Here is a 23,648-nt window from a genome sequence, read left to right as displayed (position 1 = left end):
AGCTCACATACCTCATTAAGAAAGTGTTTGAATGCAAACAAAAGCCTTAATGTGCTGTTGAGGTACATGGTTTGCTCAACGTTTACTGTGTATTTTCCACCTTTACAATATGTGACACAATTTTCTCTCTCTGTCGGTCTCTCTTTCCCTCTATCGCAGGCAGAAATCGTCAAGCGCCTCAGTGCCATCTGTGCTCAGATCATCCCTTTCCTCTCTCAGGAGGTAAGTGCTGCCAGACACACTTACACACAGGCACACAAAATATGCCCACCAAAAAAAAAAAAAAAAAAAAAAAAAAAAAAAAAAAACCCCCCTTTTTACACTTTAAGTCTATCAGTGGCAAAAAAAAAAAAAAAAAAAATTAATAAGTAGTTCCTGGTAGAGCAAGTTAAAAGGTGAAGTGATTGAACACAAGTTCTAATTTAGGTGTTAATTGATATGCATGATATTCTCTTTAAGACATATGCAAGCATGCATATTGATAATTAACTTTGTCTCGTACATTGGATCTGCAGAAAATGAATGCTGGGGATTGCACAGTCACTCCTGGTGTTTGTGATTCAAAGAAAATAAAAATCGGTTCAGCTATTCTCAGCATTTGTTAAAGTGTCTGGTAAAAACAACAAATTGCCATTTTAAAATGTGCAAACTCATTAATTCTGTTGCAAATTGTGCAGGGGTTTGATGTTGAAAATTAGATATAATTAACCCTATGTCACTTTGTTTCTTATCTTTTGAACTTACACAACATGATGTTTTTTTGTTGTTTTTTTTATGTTGGATTATCAGGAATATATTGATACTTTATACTTAAAGGAAATCGTTTTTCTATATATTTCAGTGGGAATTTTGGTGTTGGGAGACCAGACTTTATATTAATAAATATAAAGTGGAAGGGAAATGATGCATGCTTTTATAAATACCTCAAAGATAAATATCAGAACCTGTATTTGTGTACTACGCTTCACTGAGTCGATGCTTTGTAGAGCCACCCCAGTTACAGCTGGAAGTTTGTTAGAGCATGACTCCACCAGGTTTGGACATCTGCAGACAAACATTTTTGCCCATTCTTCTCTCCAAATGAGCTCAGAATCTTAGCTTTGATCCGTAAACGTGAAATGTCTGATCTTGCCGCATATTGTTTATTATATTTAGATCTCGACTTTGATTAGGTCATTGTAATGCAAGGAAATACTTTGATCTCTAAACCATTCTTCAGTAGAATGGCTTAGAGATTCAGTTTTTCTCCCTGTATTTATCTTTATTACCTTTCCAGTTTAGCTGCCACTTCATAAGAAAAACATCTCTTTAGTATGATGTTGCCACCAGTGAAACTCGGTGGTGGCAGAAGTTCAGTTTTGATTTGGTCATCAGTCCAGAGAACCTTCTTCCACATATCTGATCTTTTCCTTATGGCTTGTGACACACATACAGAACAGACTTCAAATAAAAGTCTGTGTTGCCTTCTTCACCACTTTCTTCTACCGCATATTTACATTATGATTGTAAACCAATGCCAAAAAAACTCAGTGGGTGTGAATACTTCTGGAAAGCATCACGTTTCTGTTTCCATCGTAGTTTGCTACTATGGCACTGCAGGTCTCATCCAGTGCTGTTTAATGATCAAAGGCGGCTCTTTGAGTTGAAAAACCGCCATCACTGACGCTTCATATGTGGCCCACTGATTAAATGTTACATCTAAGGGAAATCCAGAGGCAGCTATTAAAGTTTTTGTGGCAAAGACACGCTGACATTTGGATTAATGTGTTGTTTTCAGAACATTTACATCTTGTAATCTGCAAACTGAATACAGTCATTTCCTAAAGACTCCTTTCACTTGTCTTATTATTCGCTCCTTTGTGTGTGTTTTGATCCCATTCATCACTCTGCGGTGTATCTATGTGCCTTGATTGTGTGAGCGCGAACATGAAACCCTGCAGGCTCCTCTGTTTGTCTCCGAATGTGAGTGAGCTCTGATGAATGTGCTACCTGGAGACAGCAAGGTCAAAGCTCTGTCAGTTTGATCAATATTAACACTGTGTGTCTTTGGGTGTGTATGTGCAAGCTTCATCACACACACACACACACACACACACACACACACACACACACACACACACACACACACACACACGTATGTTTGCATTTGTGTAGTTCATTACATCGGGATGATGAATAAACAGAGGTGAGATTTTAGTTGGTGTGGATTTTGGTGTGTGTAGAGATCTGCCTGCAGAGGTTAAACATGTTTATGTTGCTTTTGTGTGAATTGCATTGTTTTTTGAGTAACTGTGGTGGTTTATTCAACGCATTAATTTGACCAATCTGAGTAAGAAATGCAATTGGACAGCCTTCTTATACTTACAACTGGTTTAGTTCCTTGCAAAATTGTTTACTTTCACAATTTATTTTTGTTGCAATCAGAAAATCCAGTGGATGTCACTGTATTTTTTGCGATAGACAAACATAAAGATATAAAAATCAGCAATTAAGTTCTATTACATACAATCCTAGTAAAAAAATAAAAAATTAAAAATCACAGGTTTGTTGTTAAAATATTATGAGTACTATTCCAACATACAGTAACTGCACAATATAAATTACACCCATGCTTTGCAGCATGTCTCTGTGATGATGACTGTGTGTGTGTGTTCACATGTTATGCTGTTTGTTTATATTTGTGTTTAGCACCAGCAGCAGGTGGTCCAAGCAGTGGAGAGGGCGAAGCAGGTCACCATGGCTGAACTAAACGCCATTATTGGGGTGAGTCGCATACATTCATCAGCGTAAACACACCTAAATACAATTCATGCATCAGACATGAATTGTGATGCATTTTTATAAATTGTGAAATCTCTGCCCACTAGATGGCAGAAAAGGGATCCTAATATGATCCTTTGTGGGTGTTGAACATGCATCGACAGGCGTCATTGGAAAACACGCCAATGATGACCTCCACAATGGAAAAGTCCTACTCTAAACTATGACTTAATACGACTGTATGTCATCTGCAGATCTTGATGTTCAGCTATTTACATATTCAAACAGTTTGAAATGACTGCTATTAATATAATATTAACATAATTATTCTTTATTTGGGTATTCTTCTGTCTTCATGCAAGCCAATTAAAGAAAACCTGAAAGTATTTGGCTGCTTGCAAAGCAAACTCGTCAGGAAGGTGATGCTAAATGTGTAAACTAAAAAGCTGGACAGCGTTTATTGCACTGCGTGAATACTGCAAACCTTTGATAGCGTGCTGGTCATTAAGAACGCTAATAGACAATTTGCGCCTCAGTTAAATCGAGAAAAAAGTGTAATTTTTGTTACACCAGTGAGCCAAAATGACATTAAGTCTTATAGAAAGAACGGTAACCTTACTAATGGACTATCACAGACTTAATAACATCTCACTCACATGTTTTTGTTTTTGTTTTTGTTTTGTTTTTTGGTTCAGTTCTGCTTCACATTTATTTCAAAGAAATAAACTCTAGAACAGCAGAATTTGTTGTAGATCTCTGGACAAAGTCCACCATCCTGTTGCAGTGGTGCCAGCTCTGCAGGGTGTATGTTTGTTTTCACATAAATGCAGTGATGGTCCTGAGTGCGGCAGTAGATGGGGCTTTTCTGCAGCTTGTCAGAGCTCTGATCGCATTACTGTCTACTTAAAGCCCCTTTGTTCCTCGCAGCTCTGCAAACACTGCTGTCTCTGAGGTGTGTGTGCTCTGGTGTGTGTGTACGTCTAATGTGCTGGATTGAGAAAACAACACATGAAAACGCGTTCTAATGCCCCCCTCAGGATAATAGCCCTTCTTTATCGGTAGATGCTCCTGTGCTCTCCACTCTCTCCTTCTCTATTTTTTGCCATCTGTGTTCATTTTCTGTCTCTATTTTTCCCATCCAGCCCTCCACATAATCTTTGATCATTTTCTTCATCTTATTTTGACCGTGTCCTCCTTTCTCCTCTCCCATCTTTTTTTTTGCTCTTTGTGCGCTACACTTTTCCTTCTTTTATTCTGAACTCATTTAACTCTCCTCTTTGTCCGTCTTCGCTCTTCGCTGCCTTTATGATTTCACTCTGTTTCGCCTTGTTTGCGCTGAAACTCAAGTATTTTCCTCTCTTTCTTATCCTTTCTGTTTTCCCCTGGCCGTTTCCTCCCCTATTCCCTCTCCTGGCTTTTCTTTTGTAATAAATCCCATTGCCTCAATATTTTACATCTCTTACCAACTCTTTCTTTTCTGTTTTTTCCTTTTCTTTTATCACATTTTGGTTTTCATGTTCACTATTTTTTATTTCCCTTTGTGTCCCTGATGTTCAACTTGCTTCTCCTTCTATTTCCTTTTTCTGTTTTTGCTTCTTGTTGTCGTAGTCCAGTCATCCACATCCTGTCTACCATCATTCTAATTTCCTCTCTTGTTGTAATTTAATTTAATCACATTCACCTTCTAGTTTCTCCTGCTTCATTTGCTGCATCCCGCTACCTGCAGCCATTGTGTTTTTAGCTCCTTTTCTCTTTTCAAATCCGACTTTTCTAACCTCCTTTTTTTTGTCGTTTCCCATCCCTTTCTCTTCTTTCCCTGTGGCCACAGCAGCAGCAGCTCCAGCACCTGTCTCACCACGCCCCCGGCATCCCTCTGACACCGCACCCATCAGGCTTGTCCCTTGGTGCGGGGAGCTCTGGCCTTTTGGCTTTGACAGGAGCTCTGGGGGTCTCCGCCCACCTCGCTTCCAAAGATGAGCGAAACCATCTTGATCCAGAACACCTTAGAGGTAAAAAAATAAATAAATAAAAATCTGTGGATTCTTTGCCAAGCAAGACAAACTGTAAATTTTAATGATTGATACAAACGCATTATTTCTTGTAAATCTAAAACCAATTTAATGAAAATTGGTAAGACAAGAGAAGATGCCATTCAGTTACACAAACTGAAAGTTTTTAAACTTATTAGGTCATATAAAAGCAAGATTGTTTTTTTTGGTAGCTAAAGAAAGAAAATTATTCACAAGAAGTCAAATTAACAAAGAACTTGTTTTCCAGACACTAAGCTAACCTCCCTCTGTGGCCATCTCACTTCCTAGATTTATTCAGATCAATTTACTTGTTGTAAAAAATGCTATAAGAGAAGAATAAGTGATACGAGCCATGAAAAACTGTTTTTTAAACTTGAAATTCAGTATTTTTTACAATAGAAACTAATTTAGAAATAAAGTACATTTTGTTATTTATCATTGTATGTTTTTCAATGGTATTAGAAGTCCAAATAACTCCTAAAAATATTAACTTCACTGTTGTATAAAAACATGAAAAGTAAAAAACAAAAACAAAACAAAAGCAACGGTTGAAATCACGCAGGGATCTCAAAACATTGCTTTTAAAACTACACCAATCGATTTTCATCTGTTCCCAAAGGCTTCCAGTGTTGTCTGAAACAGAAATGATGCAACAGAGCAGCAAACATGTCCCTGCTGTTTACAAGTCACAAGTGTGCTGTAGGAAATAAATAAGTAAATAAATGCATGAACATATACTTTTTGGGCTAAAGAAGCTCAGTGTTTTGCAAATGTTTGCACACGATACCATGAAGGTGTGTATTTCTGTATTTATATTGAAATTTTTGTGTTGGTTAAATTACATTTCCCTCATACATAAAATGAGGGGAGACATTTAGACAGCCACAGCATAAAATGTAGATCATTCCTATTTTTCCAGACAAGATAAAATGCAAAATAGCACACTACATCATTTCTGACTGGCAGCATCTTTATTTATTTATTTTTGCTCACCTTTTGGACACAGTGTAATATTTCCTGTTTAGATTTGTGTCTTAAACTGGACTGATGCATTCATGGAGCTTGTGTGGATGAGAAAGAAATGCCTTTTCTGACTGAACTCTGATTCACCCCAGTAGAATATCTTATCTTTGTGCTGCGGTCGCAGGCACCGAGCCAAGAGGCTTACACATGAGTTAAAGGAGTCCTAGTTGGAAAAAAGCAGAAATAAAGTAAAAGTAAGAATCGGAAATAAGAAGATATAAGTGTTTGACCATGTTGTCATTTTGATAATTTATATATATAAATAATAGTTCGTTTGTATCTTTAATGTAGGGTTGAAGTCATAGTTCATCCTAACCTTGGCTGACTCTGGCTTGTTGTTGTTGTTGTTATTATCAGCGCTGACGTCAAACCTTTTCTCTTTTCTCTATAAATCTTATTATCTCTGCATTGCTCTCTGCGTCTTCCCTCCCTCCGCCATGACCCAGAGGGAGCCCCCAGCAGGGTGAGTACTTTTGCTTGCGTGTGCGTGTGTGTGTGTGTGTGTGTGTGCGCGCATATTGATGCGAGTATTTTGTACGCCCACATTTCCCTCTGTGAGTGCTTGTGTGACAGTGATAAACTGAAGGAAATTGAGACACACTGTAAAGTGGCCTTGCAAAAAAAAAAAAAAAAAAAAAGGAAGAGAACGACTGGATTTGTTTCAGGAGTATCACAACCCAACAGCAGCACAATAGCAGCTCATCACCGTCAGCCTTGAGCTTCTCAAGGTTTTCTACATTAGACTAACACTGCAGCACTTCACATTTCTCTGAAAGGACCTAAACTACCAAATGGATGAATAGAGGACTGATTTTTTTTTTCTTTTTGAGGCAACAAATGCTCCAGTTGAGATTTAGACAATTAACATAGCTGTCTGTACAACTGATCACTTTGATATTGAACAACTGAGTGACGGCTATTTCATTAGATGTTTCCTAACGCAACCCGGTCTGCAGTATCATTAGTTTATATTAGGAGTAGAGTTACACAGCTGTCAAGCAGCAGTGAAAAGACAGCAGTGTACCAGAAAACAAAAAAAATAAAACAAATTTTCTATGAATGACATCTCCAATATTTTTCCAACTTCCACACTTGGGGTTTTCAAAACTTTCCTAGTTTGAACTGTTTGTGGATCAATAGAACAAACAAGCACAATGCGATGAAAACATCAAATTTCCAGTGAAAAATGTTTAAAACACTCATCATGAGCTGGAATGACCATATTTCAACTTCAGCGAATTTCAAAATCAAGATAACACTTGTTGAAAACTATGCTTCATTCAAGCTGAGCATAGTTCTCCACAAGTGTTTTTTTCCACACAACCTCAACCTTTTCAATAGGGTTGAGGCTGGGGGGGATTTCATAAACGTAATGGGAGCCTGTTTTATTAATTCCACTATGTTGGTGTGTTTTGGGACCTTCAGGTTTTAACCACCTAATCCTAAGTGCCTCCTTCAAATGAAGGAAAACCGGTTAGGGTGTTTAGAAATATCCCAAAAACTATCAAAAACCAGAAGCTCCACGGTCAAAACAGACCTCCTCTAAAATGGAGACCTTCAACATACCTGGGTGGACAAGTCAAATGTCTTCTGCAGAGAGGTTTTAATTTTAGAGGTATCACAGTTTGAGTCATTTGTCCATAGTGATTGAATATATTTTTCGAGAAGTGAAAGGTCAAGTTTTAGGAATGTCAGTTTAGCTGTCAAGCATGGTGGTGGTAATATCATGCTGAGGGCTGTTTAGCTGCCAGTGATACTGGCGAATTGTACTAAATAAATGGGAGAATGAAAATGCCTTTGCATTTTTTAACTTCAGCTCATCAGCTTCAGAATTGGTCATCCTAATCTGAGAAAATAAAAGTTTAAATTTATCCCAAAAGTAGACATTCATGGTCAAGATGGGTCTTGACCATGAATGCACTAACCTCTTGTTAGCAATAAATCATTAAAAATGCACAAAAGGAGAACAAAAAGTTGGAAAATTAAAGCCAGCACATCCTTGCTCTGGTTTTTATTATGAAATAAAAAATGATTTAAAAGAACAGCTGTTTTCACTTTCTCTCTCTACACTCTCAACACAGAACAAAACCTCCTGCATAATTTAATTTCTAAACACAATATTGATTGTAAAGCACAGGGAAAATATGATTCTCATTAGTTTAGGTTGAACTTGCTCAAGCATTGTGAACGATGGGCCGGGAGGGGAAAAAAAAAAAAAAAAAGCACAAGAGAAATGCATATCAATTAGCTTTTAAAGCTGCACAGTAGTAAAATATGCTACAGTATGAAATGAATGTAAGTTTTTGAAGCTTTGCTTAGATTTACTGTGTAATCTCTTTTGTCCTCCACTGCTCTGCTTTGGTCTCCGTCCTGTGGAAACCTCTATAAACCCTCACTGCTCCCCACATGAGGGGCAGAGAATGACAAGTGGCCTTCACTGAACCTCTTGTCCTTTCCCACGTGAACAAACACAACACAATGCTTCTATCGAATTTCTTCAGCACCGAGCAGCAACACAGACTGCATTGTAAATATGGCTGAACAGCTTTATTACCCGATAATGAGAGTCATATTTTACACGAGGACTGGTGTGTCGAGGGCAGAGCACTAATTAGCTTTATAGGCTGTCCTGTGTGCTGCTATGGCTACGGCTTAACCTGTGCTTGTGTCTGCATTTCTTGCTGTGTGTGTGTGTGTGTGTGTGTGTATGTGTGTGTCTCCCCAAGTGTTTCTACACACCATTACCTGAATAACTGAGGTGGGTGTGTGTGTGTACTCGCGCTCGGTTTTTAAAACATGATTGATTATGGCCTTTGATATTCTTTCTTTGCCATCACCTGTTTCTATTTCAATAATGGACCATAATGTTTCTACCTTCCTTTGTGTCTCCGTCTGTCTTCAGAGTAAGTCGGTGTCGTCAACAGACAGCCAGCCCGCCGAGGAGCGCCAAGGACCCTCAGGAGGATACTCTGCCTTGCAGGGAGGGGCTGAGGCCAAGAGGAGGCGCTGTGATGATAAAGAGCCCCTCCCTCCACACGCCTATGTATGTGTTTCTGTCGACTGCTGTAATAGATTTGTACTTAAGTTGTATTCTTATGTCATGTATCTAAATTAAGCACATGAAGTGTCACTTATGATGCTCCACAAGTTGCATAGTGGGTGTTTTATTTGGATGACGGGTGTAAAATTTACAATGTTCTCCTGCATCCGGACTTCACTGCAGTCTCATTTTATTATTGTCCACATTAATAAAATGATGACATTTCAAACCTACATAAGCAGTCAATGAGTTCCACCAAGTGGAGAACAAATTATGAGCTGGAAAAAAACAAAACAAAGTAAGTCATACTGCTAACAGGTGGAGCAGCTTCAAGTATTTGACATCCTGAGGTGAGTGAATCTTCATCAGTACAGACAGAGCATTAGTGTGTAGTCAGTGCTACAAGATTAATGCAATTAATAATAATATACTGCACAATATAACATATAAAATACTTTCTTGTTATCAGAAATAGGAATAGCGTATTCATGATCCAGTGAATATGGTGCACACACACACCTGCTTGATTGATGTCCCTCAATAATACAAAGTAAGTTAAATATACGGAAAGTTATTGAAATAAAATCAGTTTATCGTGTCTACACCAAGTCATTATTTTCAGCTATTTGTTCAAAGAAAGCACTGTGTAGATACACACTCCCTAATGTGTGTGTGTGAGATGGTGTGTGCGACAGATTGCCTGTGACACTAGAGGCCTCAAGGGGGTCGAGAGCCCATCGTCATTTAGAGCCATGTTTGGTTTGGATGGGTCTGCTGGGGCAGAGCGAGCAGCCAGAGGGGATGTAATGCCAGAGGAGAGACAGCCAAGGCAGATAGCTGTAATGAATTAGATGGTTGTGTGTTTGCAGTCGGTGAGATTGATTGACACAAGGAGTTTGTCTAGAGAAGGCTGCCTCCAGGAAAATCAGTTCGTCATCAACAACAGCAACCTAAATCTTTCCCATTAGCGTGAAACAAGCAGGGAGAGTTTCAGCTCTCCAAACGTCTTTCCTCTCGTTCTATCTGCCGAGACGTATTTCACCACTTATTTCTCTTGGTTCGCCCGTTGGACCTCCGGATTTTTCTCCGTCTTTTTAAAACCGCTTCACCTTGGCCGTACGTCCAGTCCATCCGGCGGCTTGTTTTTGTTCCAGGAATAGACTAAATGACTTGTTTTGTTTGGGCTCTGCATATTTAGGTACTGATGTCAATAGAAATATCAGAGCTCGATCGCATCAAAGCGTTGTGGCCATGGTGACTAAGTGCCATCGTTCTCACTTCAGGAAAAAAATGGAGAGAGAGATAAAGAGAGAGAGAGAGAGAGATGGCCGGACGAAAAGCTAAAAATGTGCCATGGATGGTGCAGAGCTGAAAGAGTGTGTGTCTGCAGATTGTAAGAGATTAAAAAACAGAGTTTGCATAGGGGCGATGCTTGGTGAGACCATAAGCTACAGTATCTCTGTGTTTAATGTTGCATGGAGGACAGACGGTGAGAGGAAGCAAAAAGCAGCCATGAATATTGATTTATTGATCCGTGTATGCACTTGAGCAACTGTGCATGTCTTTCTTTATTAAAGCTCTTTATTTATAAGTGTGGTTTACTGTACCGTGGGTGTCGAAGAAATAATAATGTTCCCGTGTTGTTTTTCTCTCTGCAGGACAGCGATGGAGACAAAAGCGAGGACAATCTTGTGGTGGACGTCTCCAATGAGGCAAGTTGCTGCACTAAAATCGACAACCTCATGCTTACAGTGGCTCTGCCTCAGCATGATCAGCTCACTCTTCCCATCGGCTCTTTCAAGACTTGCAAAAAAATTCCAGTTCATTGATTTTTTTTCTTTTTTCTTTTTCCTTTACTCTCGCTGCTCTCATAAACCAATTTTTGGCTGCAGTAGATGGTTGTTTCATGTGCAAAAACTTTAATAGATTTCTTGTACTTTACCCCAAGCAACACTGCTTGCCAGATATTCAGTGAGTCAGTGAGTGAAACTGAGCATTTAGAAGCCTGTTACTTCATTGTTCCTTGCACTAATTGAGACTGAAACAAGTTAACCATATCAGGCAAAAGGTTAAAAAGATCTCAAAATGGTTTGAACATTTAAACAAAGTAGCAAAAAAATAATCATAACTCAAAAAATGAATCATTCACATGTTTGTTTGTTGTTGTTTTTTTAGCAAATCTGACTCAAGGCAACTATTACTAAAGATGTGTCATCTTTCCAACCTGTAAAAAAAATGTTTTAAATACAAATAACTCAAAATTAATTAGATGTTAATGTAGTCTGAATGGCCGTGTGCTTACTATTTTCAGATCAGAAGTGGATACTTTTATTTGTTTTCCTTTTACACAGAGAGATCACTTGGACTTTGACAAGGAATATGCAGTATTTTTGTCATTGTTATTGATTGGTTTTTATCATCAAATAAAAAATTTTGAAATTGTTTGTTAGGTTTTAACAAAAAAGAAAAAACAGGTAAACTTTCATTAAGGAAGTAGACGACAATATTTTTTATTGCTTGGGGTAAACAGTGAATATAGGCTGGTTGCAGAGAAACAGACCAGATAATTTCATCCTTCCTGCACATAGTAGTTAAAATGTGCAGTTTTTGTTTGGCCTGGTTTCCTGCTTTCTTATTCTCCGTGTGCATGTGAACGTGAAAGGAGTCAGCAGGTACGTTACTCGCTCAGCTGTCCGCTGCAGTTTCCTTGTACATAGGGAGAAGCCTTGTGTAAGCTCATTATCAGCTGCTACTGTTTGTGCTCCCTGCTTGTGAAACATGTTCACGCACACATGCCCACACGCCGACAGAACACATACATTCACAAATACTTTCCCCATCGCCTCAAATCTTTCTCCTCGGAGTGTATTTTTGTCCTCCGTCTGCACTCTCGAGGCTTCTGTTCTTCCGTCTCTCTGCTGTCTTCTTTTTCTCCGTTTCTTCAGCGCTCTCCCCTTCTCCTCCGCCTCCTCCTCCTCTCATTAGATAACTACAGTCTGGTTAGTTTAATATATGCAAAGCCATTTATGCCCCTGGAAGATTTTAGTTCTTTTAATACCTCACGCTGTGTACCAAAATATTTCTCCTCTAAGCCTTGTGTATTTTGATTTTGCTAACAAAAGCAGAACTGGTCTCTTGTGTGATTTAGAAACTGCTACAAAAGCCGACAGGAAGGGGGGGAAAAAAAAAAGTGACAAATGTGGGTTACGGAACCAAAAAAGAAATAGTTGTTTTTGCAAGGACTTCTTTGCAATGTAGGGATTCCACATGCATTTACATAAATGTGCCTGTGCGTGGGTTAAAAGTGTAGTTTGAAGTGTGCATGCATGCCAGTGCGTGTGGCACAAAATGACTGCTGATCACTGTGACCCACTGTGAGAGATGTGCCCGCTCTGTTCCGGAGGAGGCAGCGCTGGCTCAACGGTGGCTCCGGTGATGAAAGCATCTGCAACATACAACATTATCTCCAGGTCCACATCCTACTGCAGCCACGCCAGTGACAGTCTATTCTCTCATGTAATGTCCCCTGAGCTCTCGCTCTATTTAAAGGTCCAAGTAGGAAGAAGAGTCAGTATAGACGGCGTGACAACAGAGCTGCTGCTGGCTGCAGCGAGGTAGAAAAAATTACCAAAGAAAAGAAACAGCAGCTAATGCAATAATTTATTGCTGATATATCTATAGCGTAAGACTTTGTTTTATTTTCAGCTTTTGCACATTTAATTGGACTTTTAGTAAATTATAACGCAATTTATAATGTGCATTATAAAGTGCACATTTTAAAAAGTGCACATTTTAAATTGTGCACTTTATAATGTCCTGGTTGCACAACTTTTAAATTTGACTGGTCTTGCACGGACTGGTAAAATGACTGGAACCAAGCAAATTGTTTTTACTAAACATGTTGAACCACTTTGCGTTGCTTATGTTGTGCAGTTAAACTGCTGAGGTCAAATTGGGGAGAGTAAATTTGCTATGTGGATCCACACCCAGTTTTACTGTCAGCAGCAAGAGCAATAGTGGGGAAAAAAAAACAAAAAAACATTTTTGTTAATCTTTAACAGGAAATAATTTGCTTTGCGAAGTAAATCAGCTAGTTTTGTCAACTTTGTAGGTGCATTGTAGGTTAAAATTCCAAGAAATCAGCATTGATTTAAAAAAAAATAACAACACATGAACTTTAAACGCTTTAAATGTTTTTGCAACCTTCCTTTGTTCATTTAGGAGCCCAACTCCCCCACCGGCAGCCCGCCTCACTCCCCCCATGGGAACGGGCTGGACCGGGCACCGACTCTGAGGAAAGAGCTGCCTGGTTCCTCGAGTGCAGGAGAGGCGCCTTCCACGCCAAACCCCCGCAGCCCCACCCCAGGGAAGGCCAAGGACCCTGCACAGGTAAAATATGACGCAAAAAGTTCCTGTTGTTGGATGCTAAAACGTTATATCCAGTGTTTTTTTTTTAATACTTTAACAATAAAAGAAAACATATTCACTTAGTCTGCATTGATTCTTCATTATTATTATTTAATATATAAAATATCTGATTGAAATTTGTGTTAATAAAAGACAGTTTTACTAACTACTGTTATAAAACTGTTCCAGTAGCTTTTTGACAAAATCTAAAAAAAAAAAAAACAAACTAAGGAGTATATTTTTAAAGTGTTGATAAGACAGCTTCACTGCTAGGCAGGGAAATTTTTTGCTTATTCTGGTTGTTTGGTATCTCCCCAGATGGATAAGTCCCAGTCTCCGCTGTCCAAGTCTGGCACTCCGTCCCCGTCCCATCGCGAGGCTCTCACCCCGGGATCAACAGGAGCGCCCGGAGCTCCAGGCCCCAGCACCTCCTGCCTTCGTCTGGTCAGCAAAGCTGCAACAAGCGCAGATCCACTTGGTGAGAATTGCTCAAGTTAAATAAAAATAAATAAGTAAATAAATTCTGCCTTCATGTTACAGCTGCACACCAAACTGAGGGAAAAGGACAAACCTAATATTTTATTCATCGTATCAGTTAGAGAGGAAACTTGGCACGTAACTGTTATCTTTATTAACTGAAAGAGTTAATAAACTTACTAAAATTAAAACTTAATGGAGTTTTCGATTCAGCTGTTGCAACCTGGGTTAGATTTGGACCCGGTCTGTCTCTGTCCCCCATCCCTCTCTTTCCCCTCAGCTTCTATTGATTTTCATTATTGTTCCAAATATGATTGAGACATTGCTATCCCCAGTTTTTAGTATTCACTTTATGCCATTCCAACTGAATCAACTAAAAAAAAAAATGTGGTTTTAATCTTTTAAAGTTTTGGAAATGTCGGTCTAGTACATGGAAGCTGAGCTCTTTTGCCAGGCCAGTACGAAGATGAAGCAATCCGTTCACGTCAGCCCCTCTGTGACTCGTGTGTTTGTGTGCTGCACATGGTTCCCCCTTCCTTCAACCGCTCCCTCCTCTTTTCCCTGCCTCCCCAGCTCTCCGCAGTCCCATGTCTGTGCCCCCCGGTTCATACCCGGCTCATTTTGGCGTGGTGTCCCACGCAGGGCTGAACGGGGAGCTGGCCAGCCCGGGGGGATTCGGAGGAGCTCTGACTCTCTCTCCACAGATCAGCGCCGCAGCCAGCGCCTACTCCCGCAGCCCCATGGTGAGCAAAAGGGCCAAATTATTCTTCTCTGTCAAGGTTTGATTTATGATTCAGATCCAGCCCTCCCGACTGTCCCGGTACTGTTGAAATATTTGATGAATTGGCTCTGCATTGTCCGTATCAGCGCAGTGCATTCGTTATACACTCAGAGTTGTCATGTTTACAATGTTTAATCAAGTTTCATAGAGAGAAACATCTGTAGGGAAGGCAAAGTTTCAGGTCGGCTGTCTCTGTCTCACATTCCTACATGTAATCTGTGTCACGTCTGTGTGTTGCATCATTCACCCGAGCACATAGGAGTTCAAATGAAATGAATTGGACCAATTCCATTTGCTCTGTCATTGTTGTGAAGCCAATGTGTAAATCGGTTATTTAAATCCATGTCAAGTTGTAGTTTATTCTTGTATTTCTTCCAACCAGGTGGCGTATGACTCTCGGTCTCACCTAAGAGCTCCCGGCCTGTCCTCCTCTCTCCCTGGTTCCTCTGGTGGAAAACCGTAAGTACATACTTACACGACTTACAAGCCTAGATGTGATATTTCCCCCCAGTTTGCATGCAGCATAAACAAACTCCTCCTAGATTAAATCACAAACCCACGATTCAGCGTATTTTAGATTTCCATTCCTGAGACCAACTTTTATTTAACTCTTTAAAACTTGAGGGCTTTCTCTTCTCTTTATTCGTTTCAGATGTTTATGTATTTAACGAGGTGACAAATTCATGGAGTGACCAGGGTTTTTATCCAGCTGCATGCAGTGCGAATGTAAAATGTCGCCACTTTCCTCCACATTTTCCTGCACACTGTCAGTCATCTGGATGAAAGAGGATTACATTCTAACATGCATAAAAGAAAGTGTCAGGTTATGTTTTTGTGGCTTAGAAAATAGTGAGGAATACCATCAGTGTGATGCAAGGACAATTGATCACGGGAGCTGAGCGGAAATATTTACTCTAACATGGATTATGACCACGAAACGGCAAAAGCAGGACTGAATTCGTGTTTTTAGCTTCGTGAAACGAGCCGTGTTTTTCCGTCTTCTTTGGCTGCTGGTTCAGTGAGTTTTGCACTTGGCTTGGTGATTCTGGTGGTGATCGAAACAGCAGAGCTTCGGTTTTGATAATCTGACATGTAGTTTGTGTAGTGTGGTGGAAAATTACTACAAGTTAACATCTGCTCATCATGTTATATTAAATGCCTGTGAACTCTCACCGAGTGAACCTGTTTGGGCTACACACACCAGGTTGGAAGTTGTTTTGCTGCAGCTGCAAGGGAACCAGACTGACTCTCCCCATGTTTTGGATTCCTTACTGTCAAGTTAAAACAGCAAGTGGTACACTTGTGAGTGCATTTACTATCTCCACCCAACTGGCACTTACGTCACAGAGAATCAAGCGCATCTATCCCTTTCACTCAGGCCCATCTGAAGTCTATAAGATAACTCGGCACACCTGTGCTCACAATGATCTCTTCAGACAAAGAGCTTCAAGCTTCCACAAAGACACCACTGGTAGGAACTGGGCATTATGCACAGTTTATATCATTTAATCTGCACTCAGAAGACCAAATTAGCCTTGGTGATGCAATGAGTTTTACATGTTTGGAATGCAGTTTATTTGTTCATTCACTGTTAACTTAAAAGTAGGTTGTTAACATTACCTGGAAAACTAGTTAATTAGTTCATTGTGATGTGTAATTGTTTTTTTGTTTTTTTTTCATTTGTAAGTTTTCAACCTGCTCTGTGACTACTCTGACTACTTATGTGAAGTCCTGGTGGTCTTACACTGTCAACTGGAATAATCTAAAGACAAAAAGAAAAGATAAATAAAAGATGTCGCTGAGATGAGTGGTTCCTGCGTTTCTTTGAGGGAAGCAAGCTTTTTCAAGTTTGGGCTGAAGCTGAGGTGGTTTAAGGAAAGCAAAAAACCTGACACTTACCTTGGTATAAAACCTATGTGTTGTCTCTGCCTGGCAGAGCTTTTCACCCAGAACTGCTTCATCATTGGCTGACCTACAAGCTCTGTATTGTGCAACAATATATGAACAAACCTGATTGAGTGATTTCACCTGACAGTGCTTGGTAAAATAGTCTTTTTTTCCACAATGTGTAGATGGGACCATGTTGGGCTGTTGCTGCTGCGTGTTTTATCGGATATGCGTCTATAGCATATAGTATGTTTTTCTCATTTAGCTGCGTAGTGTTGAAGATGGGTTGTTGTTGATGTAGAAAATATCGTTTTCATAAGTTAGAAGAGCTTTTTCCTGTTGCGTAGATGGGAAGCATGCCTGTATTGGTTGATGTGTAGCATGTGTTTGGATTGACTTTGTTAGCAGACGTGTTGCTGGACCCAGGAACGGTCAGGAAGAACGGGCTTGTGAAAATATGTTGTTATCCGAGCTTCTCATGTCATGGGCTTTGATGTAAAAAAGGAGTTTGGATATCCATTTTTCTTTGTTCATCACCGTCTTCAGCAGAGGTTGAGAACATGCTGGATGTTGTATTATTAAAACCAGCTCTGATGGGTTTTCAGGTGACTGTCACATCTTTAGTTCTGCTTTGGAAAATGTTCAGCAGTTTTTAAATGTTTTATGAAAAACACATTGTGAGATCTCCCTGATGTAGTGAAACAAAGTTTTCCTTTGTTAGATTCAAATGTGTCCTGTTGTTTGGCGAATTGCACAAAAATGGAAAAAAAAAGTCAAAATTCAAGAAATCTGTTAAGGGAAAGAGTTGCTCATGATTGTTTTCAACTGACTGTAACCGTGTTACCTAAAGTCCAGCCACTGACAGAAAGATCTGCAGTGCTCACACACATTTACACTTTTTATGTTGTTTGGCAGATCCAGCTATTGTGATATTGTTCTTGTCTTACAGAGCAGCAATTCATCCTTGTGCTGCTAATTTGAAATCATAAAACAGGCCTGGCTTCCAGCCGCTGCTCTATTGATCGGCCATTAGCAGTGCCACGCCGCCTCTGCCTGTAATACAATCTGCCATCATGCATTTGCGCCCACAGCTGCTCTGAGCTCAGTAATTTGCCCAAATTTGAACAAACACAGTTTTGCAACTTTCACACCAATGTGTGAGCTTTCTGTGGTTCTCATTGAATTTTGTGTATTTAATTGTTGCTGTGCTTTTGTGCGCTCATTGATTGATTTCCATCTAGTTCCTTAGTACATTTTACTTTTTTATTCTCCTTTGCATCTTAAATTCTAAAAAAAAAAATATATAACATCACTCTTGTTTCAATCATAAATGCATCTTTCAATCAGTTCTTTCCTCTCTCCTCTTCCCAGCGCCTACTCGTTCCACGTGAGCGCCGACGGCCAGATGCAGCCGGTGCCGTTCCCCCCCGACGCCCTGCTGGGCCCGGGCATCCCGCGCCATGCCCGTCAGATCCACACGCTGAGCCACGGGGAGGTGGTGTGCGCCGTCACAATCAGCACCTCCACACGCCACGTCTACACCGGAGGCAAGGGCTGCGTCAAGGTGTGGGACATCAGCCAGCCGGGAAGCAAGAGCCCCATGGCCCAGCTGGACTGTCTGGTGAGACATGATGGATGAGGGGTGAAGGGAAAACCTCTTTCAGAAAAGTATTCCTAAATTATCCCGACCACTCCCCCCGCCCCCTCTGAAAAAAAAAGAAAAAAATTTAAAAAATTCACATTTCAAACACTTATTGGATAAGAGACCAAAAATGATTAAATTTAGCAGAACTAGGTCAAGCAAAACCCTACTTTCACGGAAAGTTTAAAATCAGGTCACGATGCACAGAAGCTGCGGTGATCAGATTTTTTGTTTCTTTTCTAGTAACTATGTTTCTGATGGTAACATTACTAAACAGAGCGATATTAATTTCCACTTCAAATGGTAATTTGACATAAGGAATCGCATACCAGCAAAAAAATAATAATAATAAAAAAATAAAAAAAAACAAGTGATAATTTCTTAAAATTAAAAATCTGGGATTAATTTTCAAATTTTGCTGGATAGAAAAAAAAATCCTTGACAGAAAATATTTTTTATTAACCAGCTGCAAATGTGTTATTTTGTAAAACATCTATACAAAGACATCTACAAGAATTACTTGGCTATTTCCTTTCCTGTGCTCTTGGTGGTAACCTCTTTCCTTATCTTTTCAAATCAGAACAGAGATAACTACATCCGCTCCTGTAAAATCCTCCCCGACGGTCGGACCCTGATCGTCGGAGGCGAGGCCAGCACGCTGTCCATCTGGGATCTGGCCACGCCGACTCCCCGCATCAAGGCGGAGCTGACGTCGTCCGCCCCGGCCTGCTACGCCCTGGCCATCTCCCCCGACAACAAGGTCTGCTTCTCCTGCTGCAGCGACGGCAACATCGTCGTCTGGGACCTGCACAACCAGACGCTGGTCAGGTAGGTTTGAAAACGTTCAAAAGAATTTCGATTTGATCTGCTGTTGAAATTCACGGAAGAGGGAGAAGTGTAAGAAAAGCATGAAGGAAAAGAAGATAACATGTAAGGAATGTAATAGGAGAAGGAGAGAGATGAAGGATAAACTTGCTACAGGGGGTATAAAGAGATTAAAACTGCCTGCTTTGGCATGACAGGAGAGAAAGAAACACAGGAAGAAGGGGGAGGGAAGGTGCTGAGGTAAGGCTCACGAGGACTGGCAGGAAAAAAAAAAAGGATCATGTGTGGGTGGGCTCAGGGCAGTAAGTGCTGCAGGGAAAGAGGGAATAAAATATATTCATTCTGACACCTCTAGCAGAAAAGAAGCAAAGACGCACACAGAAAGCAGAGTCTGCAGGATTTGTGTATTTGCAGCTGTGTGTGTGTGTTTCTCTTCTCTGAAGCTCTTGTGTGTGTGGGTGCGTGCGTGCGTTTGTGTCCTTGGCAGACAGTTCCAGGGCCACACAGACGGAGCGAGCTGCATCGACATCTCCAATGATGGCACCAAGCTCTGGACGGGAGGGCTGGACAACACGGTCCGCTGCTGGGACCTGAGAGAGGGCCGGCAGCTGCAGCAGCACGACTTCACCTCACAGGTAAGAAAAAAACAAAAAAACAAAGCAACTAAAACATAAACGTATATTAATGCACTAGAAAGAAAAAAAATCTAAGTTATTTGAGTGCCATAGTTTTCAGATGAACACCTTGAAGATGTTTATTTAATAAGTGTTGCTTAGGGAATGGTAAGGTTAAATTAATGTTTTGAGTGAGAAAAGATAAAAAAAAATGCTTATTTAAAACAAACCCTTTTCCAACTTTTAATGATGGAACTGAGTGGGATTTGTGTTGCAGTCTGTAGCCCAGGAGAGAGAGTATTTTCAGGAGCTGGGTAGGTGCTACAGTGTATTGTACAGCCTGGAAGACAATGCATCTGAAATGTGTGTAGATTTATCCTGCTCACCCTGAGGACTGCTGGGTTGTTCCTAAACTATCTTTTCAATCAGATACTCACAATTAATGCTGTTGGAAGTAGATTCTTACATATGTGTGGTTCTTTGGATTTCATTTTGAAATACGGGAATGATGACAACACTAGCATAATTTAACTTTTGCTGCTTTACAATCATCTTTTGCTTTGTAATCAACTCATGTTCTTTATGCCTCACGATCAGCTGAAAGGTTTTCACAGGGGGTTGAAGTCGACCCACCTGAGGGGAAAATCACAAACCCTAACCACTGCAAACTTTACGGGATTTTGAAATGAGTGTGTCGTAGTGATATTATGATAAGCACAGAGAGCTTCAGAAACGGCAGGAGTCTGTGATGCACCAAATGATCTTCCACAGTCTGTAGGATCTTAGAAATATAACAATTAGCAGAATCTAATGCGGATAACATGACGAGGATCCGTCAAAACTGTGGTTGCATTTATAGCTAAATAAATCAGGACTGTAACACGAAGCTCAATTCACGTTCCACACATTGATCTGCTACATGATGCAAATTGTAGCCCAAACCCTTTTGGTTCCTTCATCTAAGCTGCATGTTCTGGAAGCACACAGTCTTAACATGGTCTGTTCACTAATTGAAAAATAGATATTTGTTTTATTTTACTACTGGCTGATTACCGGTGAGGGCCAATCCTGATGGAAATCCATCCATTATGGCCACCAGTCAATATCTTGGTGAATTTCTTTAAACTAAAAAAAAAAAAAAATAGTGATTTTTTTTTCTTTTTTTCTTCCTCTATCTGAATCAATTACCTATTCAAATAACTTTTGAGCTTTTATCTTCTCCTTCTCGAACCCTTCCCCCTCCATCTCCTGTTTCCCAGATCTTCTCCCTGGGTTACTGTCCCACAGGCGAGTGGCTGGCTGTGGGGATGGAGAGCAGCAACGTGGAAGTGCTGCATGTGTCCAAACCCGACAAGTACCAGCTGCACCTCCACGAGAGCTGCGTCCTCTCCCTCAAGTTCGCATACTGCGGTACGCGCACAAGCACAAGCACCAGCACAAGCATTTTATTTTATTTATTTATTTTATCCTACATTTATGTATCTTCCAAGAGCAACTTGGAGACCAGTTGTCCCTGGACTCCTGGTAACGTGCTGCGCTGTGTGTTCCTGTTATTTCAGGAAAGTGGTTTGTCAGCACAGGAAAAGACAATCTGTTGAACGCATGGAGGACACCATATGGAGCGAGCATTTTCCAGGTGAGAGTTGAGCTCCGTGGCTGTTTATCCTCTACACAAGTTAGATGCAAAACAATATGCAGCACATCCAAATCCAAATGTTCATGTTTGGACTTTTGATTTATGTTTAGACTGTTGATAACACATTTATATGTTCAGCCTCCAAACAAAAGAAAGATGGAGAAGCATTTTAAATCGAAAAGAAAACTGCTGACCTAAGGCGACTTTTACAGGTTTATCAGAGGGTGCAGGATGGCAAACCTGAGCGCGCGCGCGCACACACACACACACACACAAGCAGCACCCCTATGTCATAATTTCACCTAGTCCAGGTGTTCCATTCCAGGCTGATGGTGAATCACGCATATGCAGAGATGCAGTATTTTTAGCTGAGCCAGTACATCTGTGTGTGAATGAAATGAGAGAAGGGAGATGAAGATCCATTTAAGCCGAGTATTCTCTGTGTGTGTGTGTGTGCGTGCGTGTGTTTAGCAGTGTGGCTGTCATATTTGTGTAATCTTCTGTGGGCAGCAGGGTTGGCGGCTCCTGTCTCTCTCTATGGACCGAGAGGAGAAGGCAGGCTATCTTGCTTTGTTATCCAAATGCCAAACGTTGCTCCTGCCAAGCAGCTCCCTCCTTTCAGCATGTTACACAGAGCTGCTCTCTCTTCCCCCTCCTCCTTCCTGCTTAATGCTGTCTTTTTCTGTTTCTGTCTCCTTGCGTCTCTTTAAACCCACACTCATCTCCTGATTGCATGTTTTTACTCTTCCCCCCCCCGCCCCCTTGGATTTCTTTTTTTTATTATCTTCCTCAGATTTATTTGAATCATGTCTTAATTTTTTCTCTGCTCTGCCCTTGTTGCAACTTTTTTTTTTTAACATATCCTGCCTAAAATTTCTTCTTTCATCCTTTTTTTTTATTTCTTGCTCAGTCTTGGCAACACAATATTATTCACAAAGAGTACATTTTATCAGTCCTCCAAATATCATGGTTGTGCTGCAAAGCTCTGTGTTCTGCTTTTCTCCACAATTTAGAGATTGTGTTGTGTAATAAGCTGCAACAATATGTGCCTATTAAGTGAGGTACTTGTCTTTGATTAGGCTCTCTTTTTGTTTGTGTTGTTTTTTTAGCATTTATAATGGTGAATCATTTCAGGAAAAGCTAACAGGATATGTTATATAAGCACTGAATTACTGTTTTGTTTTGTAGGATAAATTAAATTATTTACTTGCAAGAACATTTTCCTGCGTTTTTAATGAATGTCGGACAGTAAAACAAGCGACCAGCAAACAACACAAACCTTTTAGTTTGTTTTATCCATCGTTTCAAGAGATTTTGTCAAACCGGTGACATACTGGGTGATAAATATTAACTGAAAACATTTCACACACAATTAAAAAAAACAACAACATCATACTGCCTAATTTATGTCATCGACTGAACATGTTGATTCAGGAATTGATTGTCAACATGCATAAAAGATGGAAGCTGCCTTCTATAGCTTGACAAGCGAAGTTGAGGAACCAGAAAGCTGCACTTATCATGTCCGCCAGCAGGGGGTGGGACTTCTGTTCCTATGCAGGACGTACTGCAAGTTATACAGCAAGGCATTTAGTTTCAGCAACTCTGCTTTCCAAACACTGACAAATAAATGATTGCAAAGTTAAAACACGATGCGGCTACGTAAATGTTTACACAGATTCTCATTCTGTCGTAGCCTCCTCAAATACTCTGGATAATAATTGGGTCGTTATTACAAATGTTAAACTCGTTGGCCTACATGCAGGTCGCTGTCTGGTGTAAAGCTTTGTGCACAGCCCCTGGATACAGCATATGGTGATGATGCAGTTGGTCATATTTGATGGGAAGATGAATGGAGCTAAACAAGGAGCAAACTTATGAGAGAAAACTGGTCAGAAATGTCAGCCTGCATTAGCAGGTGGTGGATTTTATAAAGTTGAATGAGCTAAACTTTCCTTTGAACATCAGGTTTGTGTGATCCGCTCTTTATTTATTTTTTTCTGAGAGTGTGTTTACTCCTCAGCTAGCAGGGACCAGAAAATACTCATTTACACTTGGCATTCAGCTCAGACGACTTAACGCGGTCATTTTTGTCTGTTTACTAAAATGTATTTGATTTAATGGGAAACAACTATGTAACACATTCCTTGTTTTCTAAAAAAAAAATGTTTTAGTATTCTCTTTTTAGCAACTTTTATAAATTTTACCAATCTAGGTTGAATGTTTGTTTTCTACGGAGCCCCTAAGGGGACATGGAGAAAAAAAAAAAAGGAAAGAAATCCCGACTTATTATCGCGAGATCCCGAGAAACTAAGTCGAGATCTCGAGATCCCGACTTATTATCTCGAGATCCCGACTTATTATCTCGAGATCTCGAGATCCCGACTTATTTTCTCGGGATCTCGAGATCCCGACTTATTTTCTCGGGATCTCGCGATAATAAGTCGGGGTCTCGAGATAATAAGTCGGGATCTCGAGATAATAAGTCGGGATCTCGAGATAATAAGTCGGGATCTCGAGATAATA

At 40.2% G+C, this 23,648-nt stretch overlaps 1 protein-coding gene across 3 annotated transcripts in view; it reads left to right on the top strand.

Annotated features, from left to right (window-relative positions):
• The window catches only part of tle2b (TLE family member 2, transcriptional corepressor b), a 56,031-nt gene that overhangs the window by 24,719 nt on the left and 7,664 nt on the right, over positions 1–23,648 (top strand). Inside the window, exons 2-16 of one of the 3 annotated variants that reach the window (XM_015033169.1) lie at positions 160–222; positions 2,689–2,763; positions 4,592–4,769; positions 6,260–6,276; positions 8,716–8,856; positions 10,512–10,565; positions 13,075–13,242; positions 13,579–13,738; positions 14,311–14,480; positions 14,901–14,977; positions 17,777–18,026; positions 18,628–18,875; positions 19,360–19,507; positions 20,746–20,896; positions 21,046–21,122. In XM_015033169.1, the coding sequence (XP_014888655.1) occupies positions 160–222; positions 2,689–2,763; positions 4,592–4,769; positions 6,260–6,276; positions 8,716–8,856; positions 10,512–10,565; positions 13,075–13,242; positions 13,579–13,738; positions 14,311–14,480; positions 14,901–14,977; positions 17,777–18,026; positions 18,628–18,875; positions 19,360–19,507; positions 20,746–20,896; positions 21,046–21,122 (1,977 nt within the window). Of the gene's footprint in view, positions 1–159; positions 223–2,688; positions 2,764–4,588; positions 4,770–6,259; positions 6,277–8,715; positions 8,857–10,511; positions 10,566–13,074; positions 13,243–13,578; positions 13,739–14,310; positions 14,481–14,900; positions 14,978–17,776; positions 18,027–18,627; positions 18,876–19,359; positions 19,508–20,745; positions 20,897–21,045; positions 21,123–23,648 lie in introns of all 3 variants that reach the window. The other 2 variants (XM_015033170.1, XM_015033168.1) reach the window with 2 other exon arrangements.

Source organism: Poecilia latipinna, unplaced genomic scaffold (assembly GCF_001443285.1).
Source record: "Poecilia latipinna isolate Pla-1442-1.1 unplaced genomic scaffold, P_latipinna-1.0 Scaffold258, whole genome shotgun sequence".
Classification (NCBI taxonomy): domain Eukaryota; kingdom Metazoa; phylum Chordata; class Actinopteri; order Cyprinodontiformes; family Poeciliidae; genus Poecilia; species Poecilia latipinna.
Note: the sequence above shows the minus strand (reverse complement) of the source record. Positions and strands in the feature narration are given on the sequence as shown.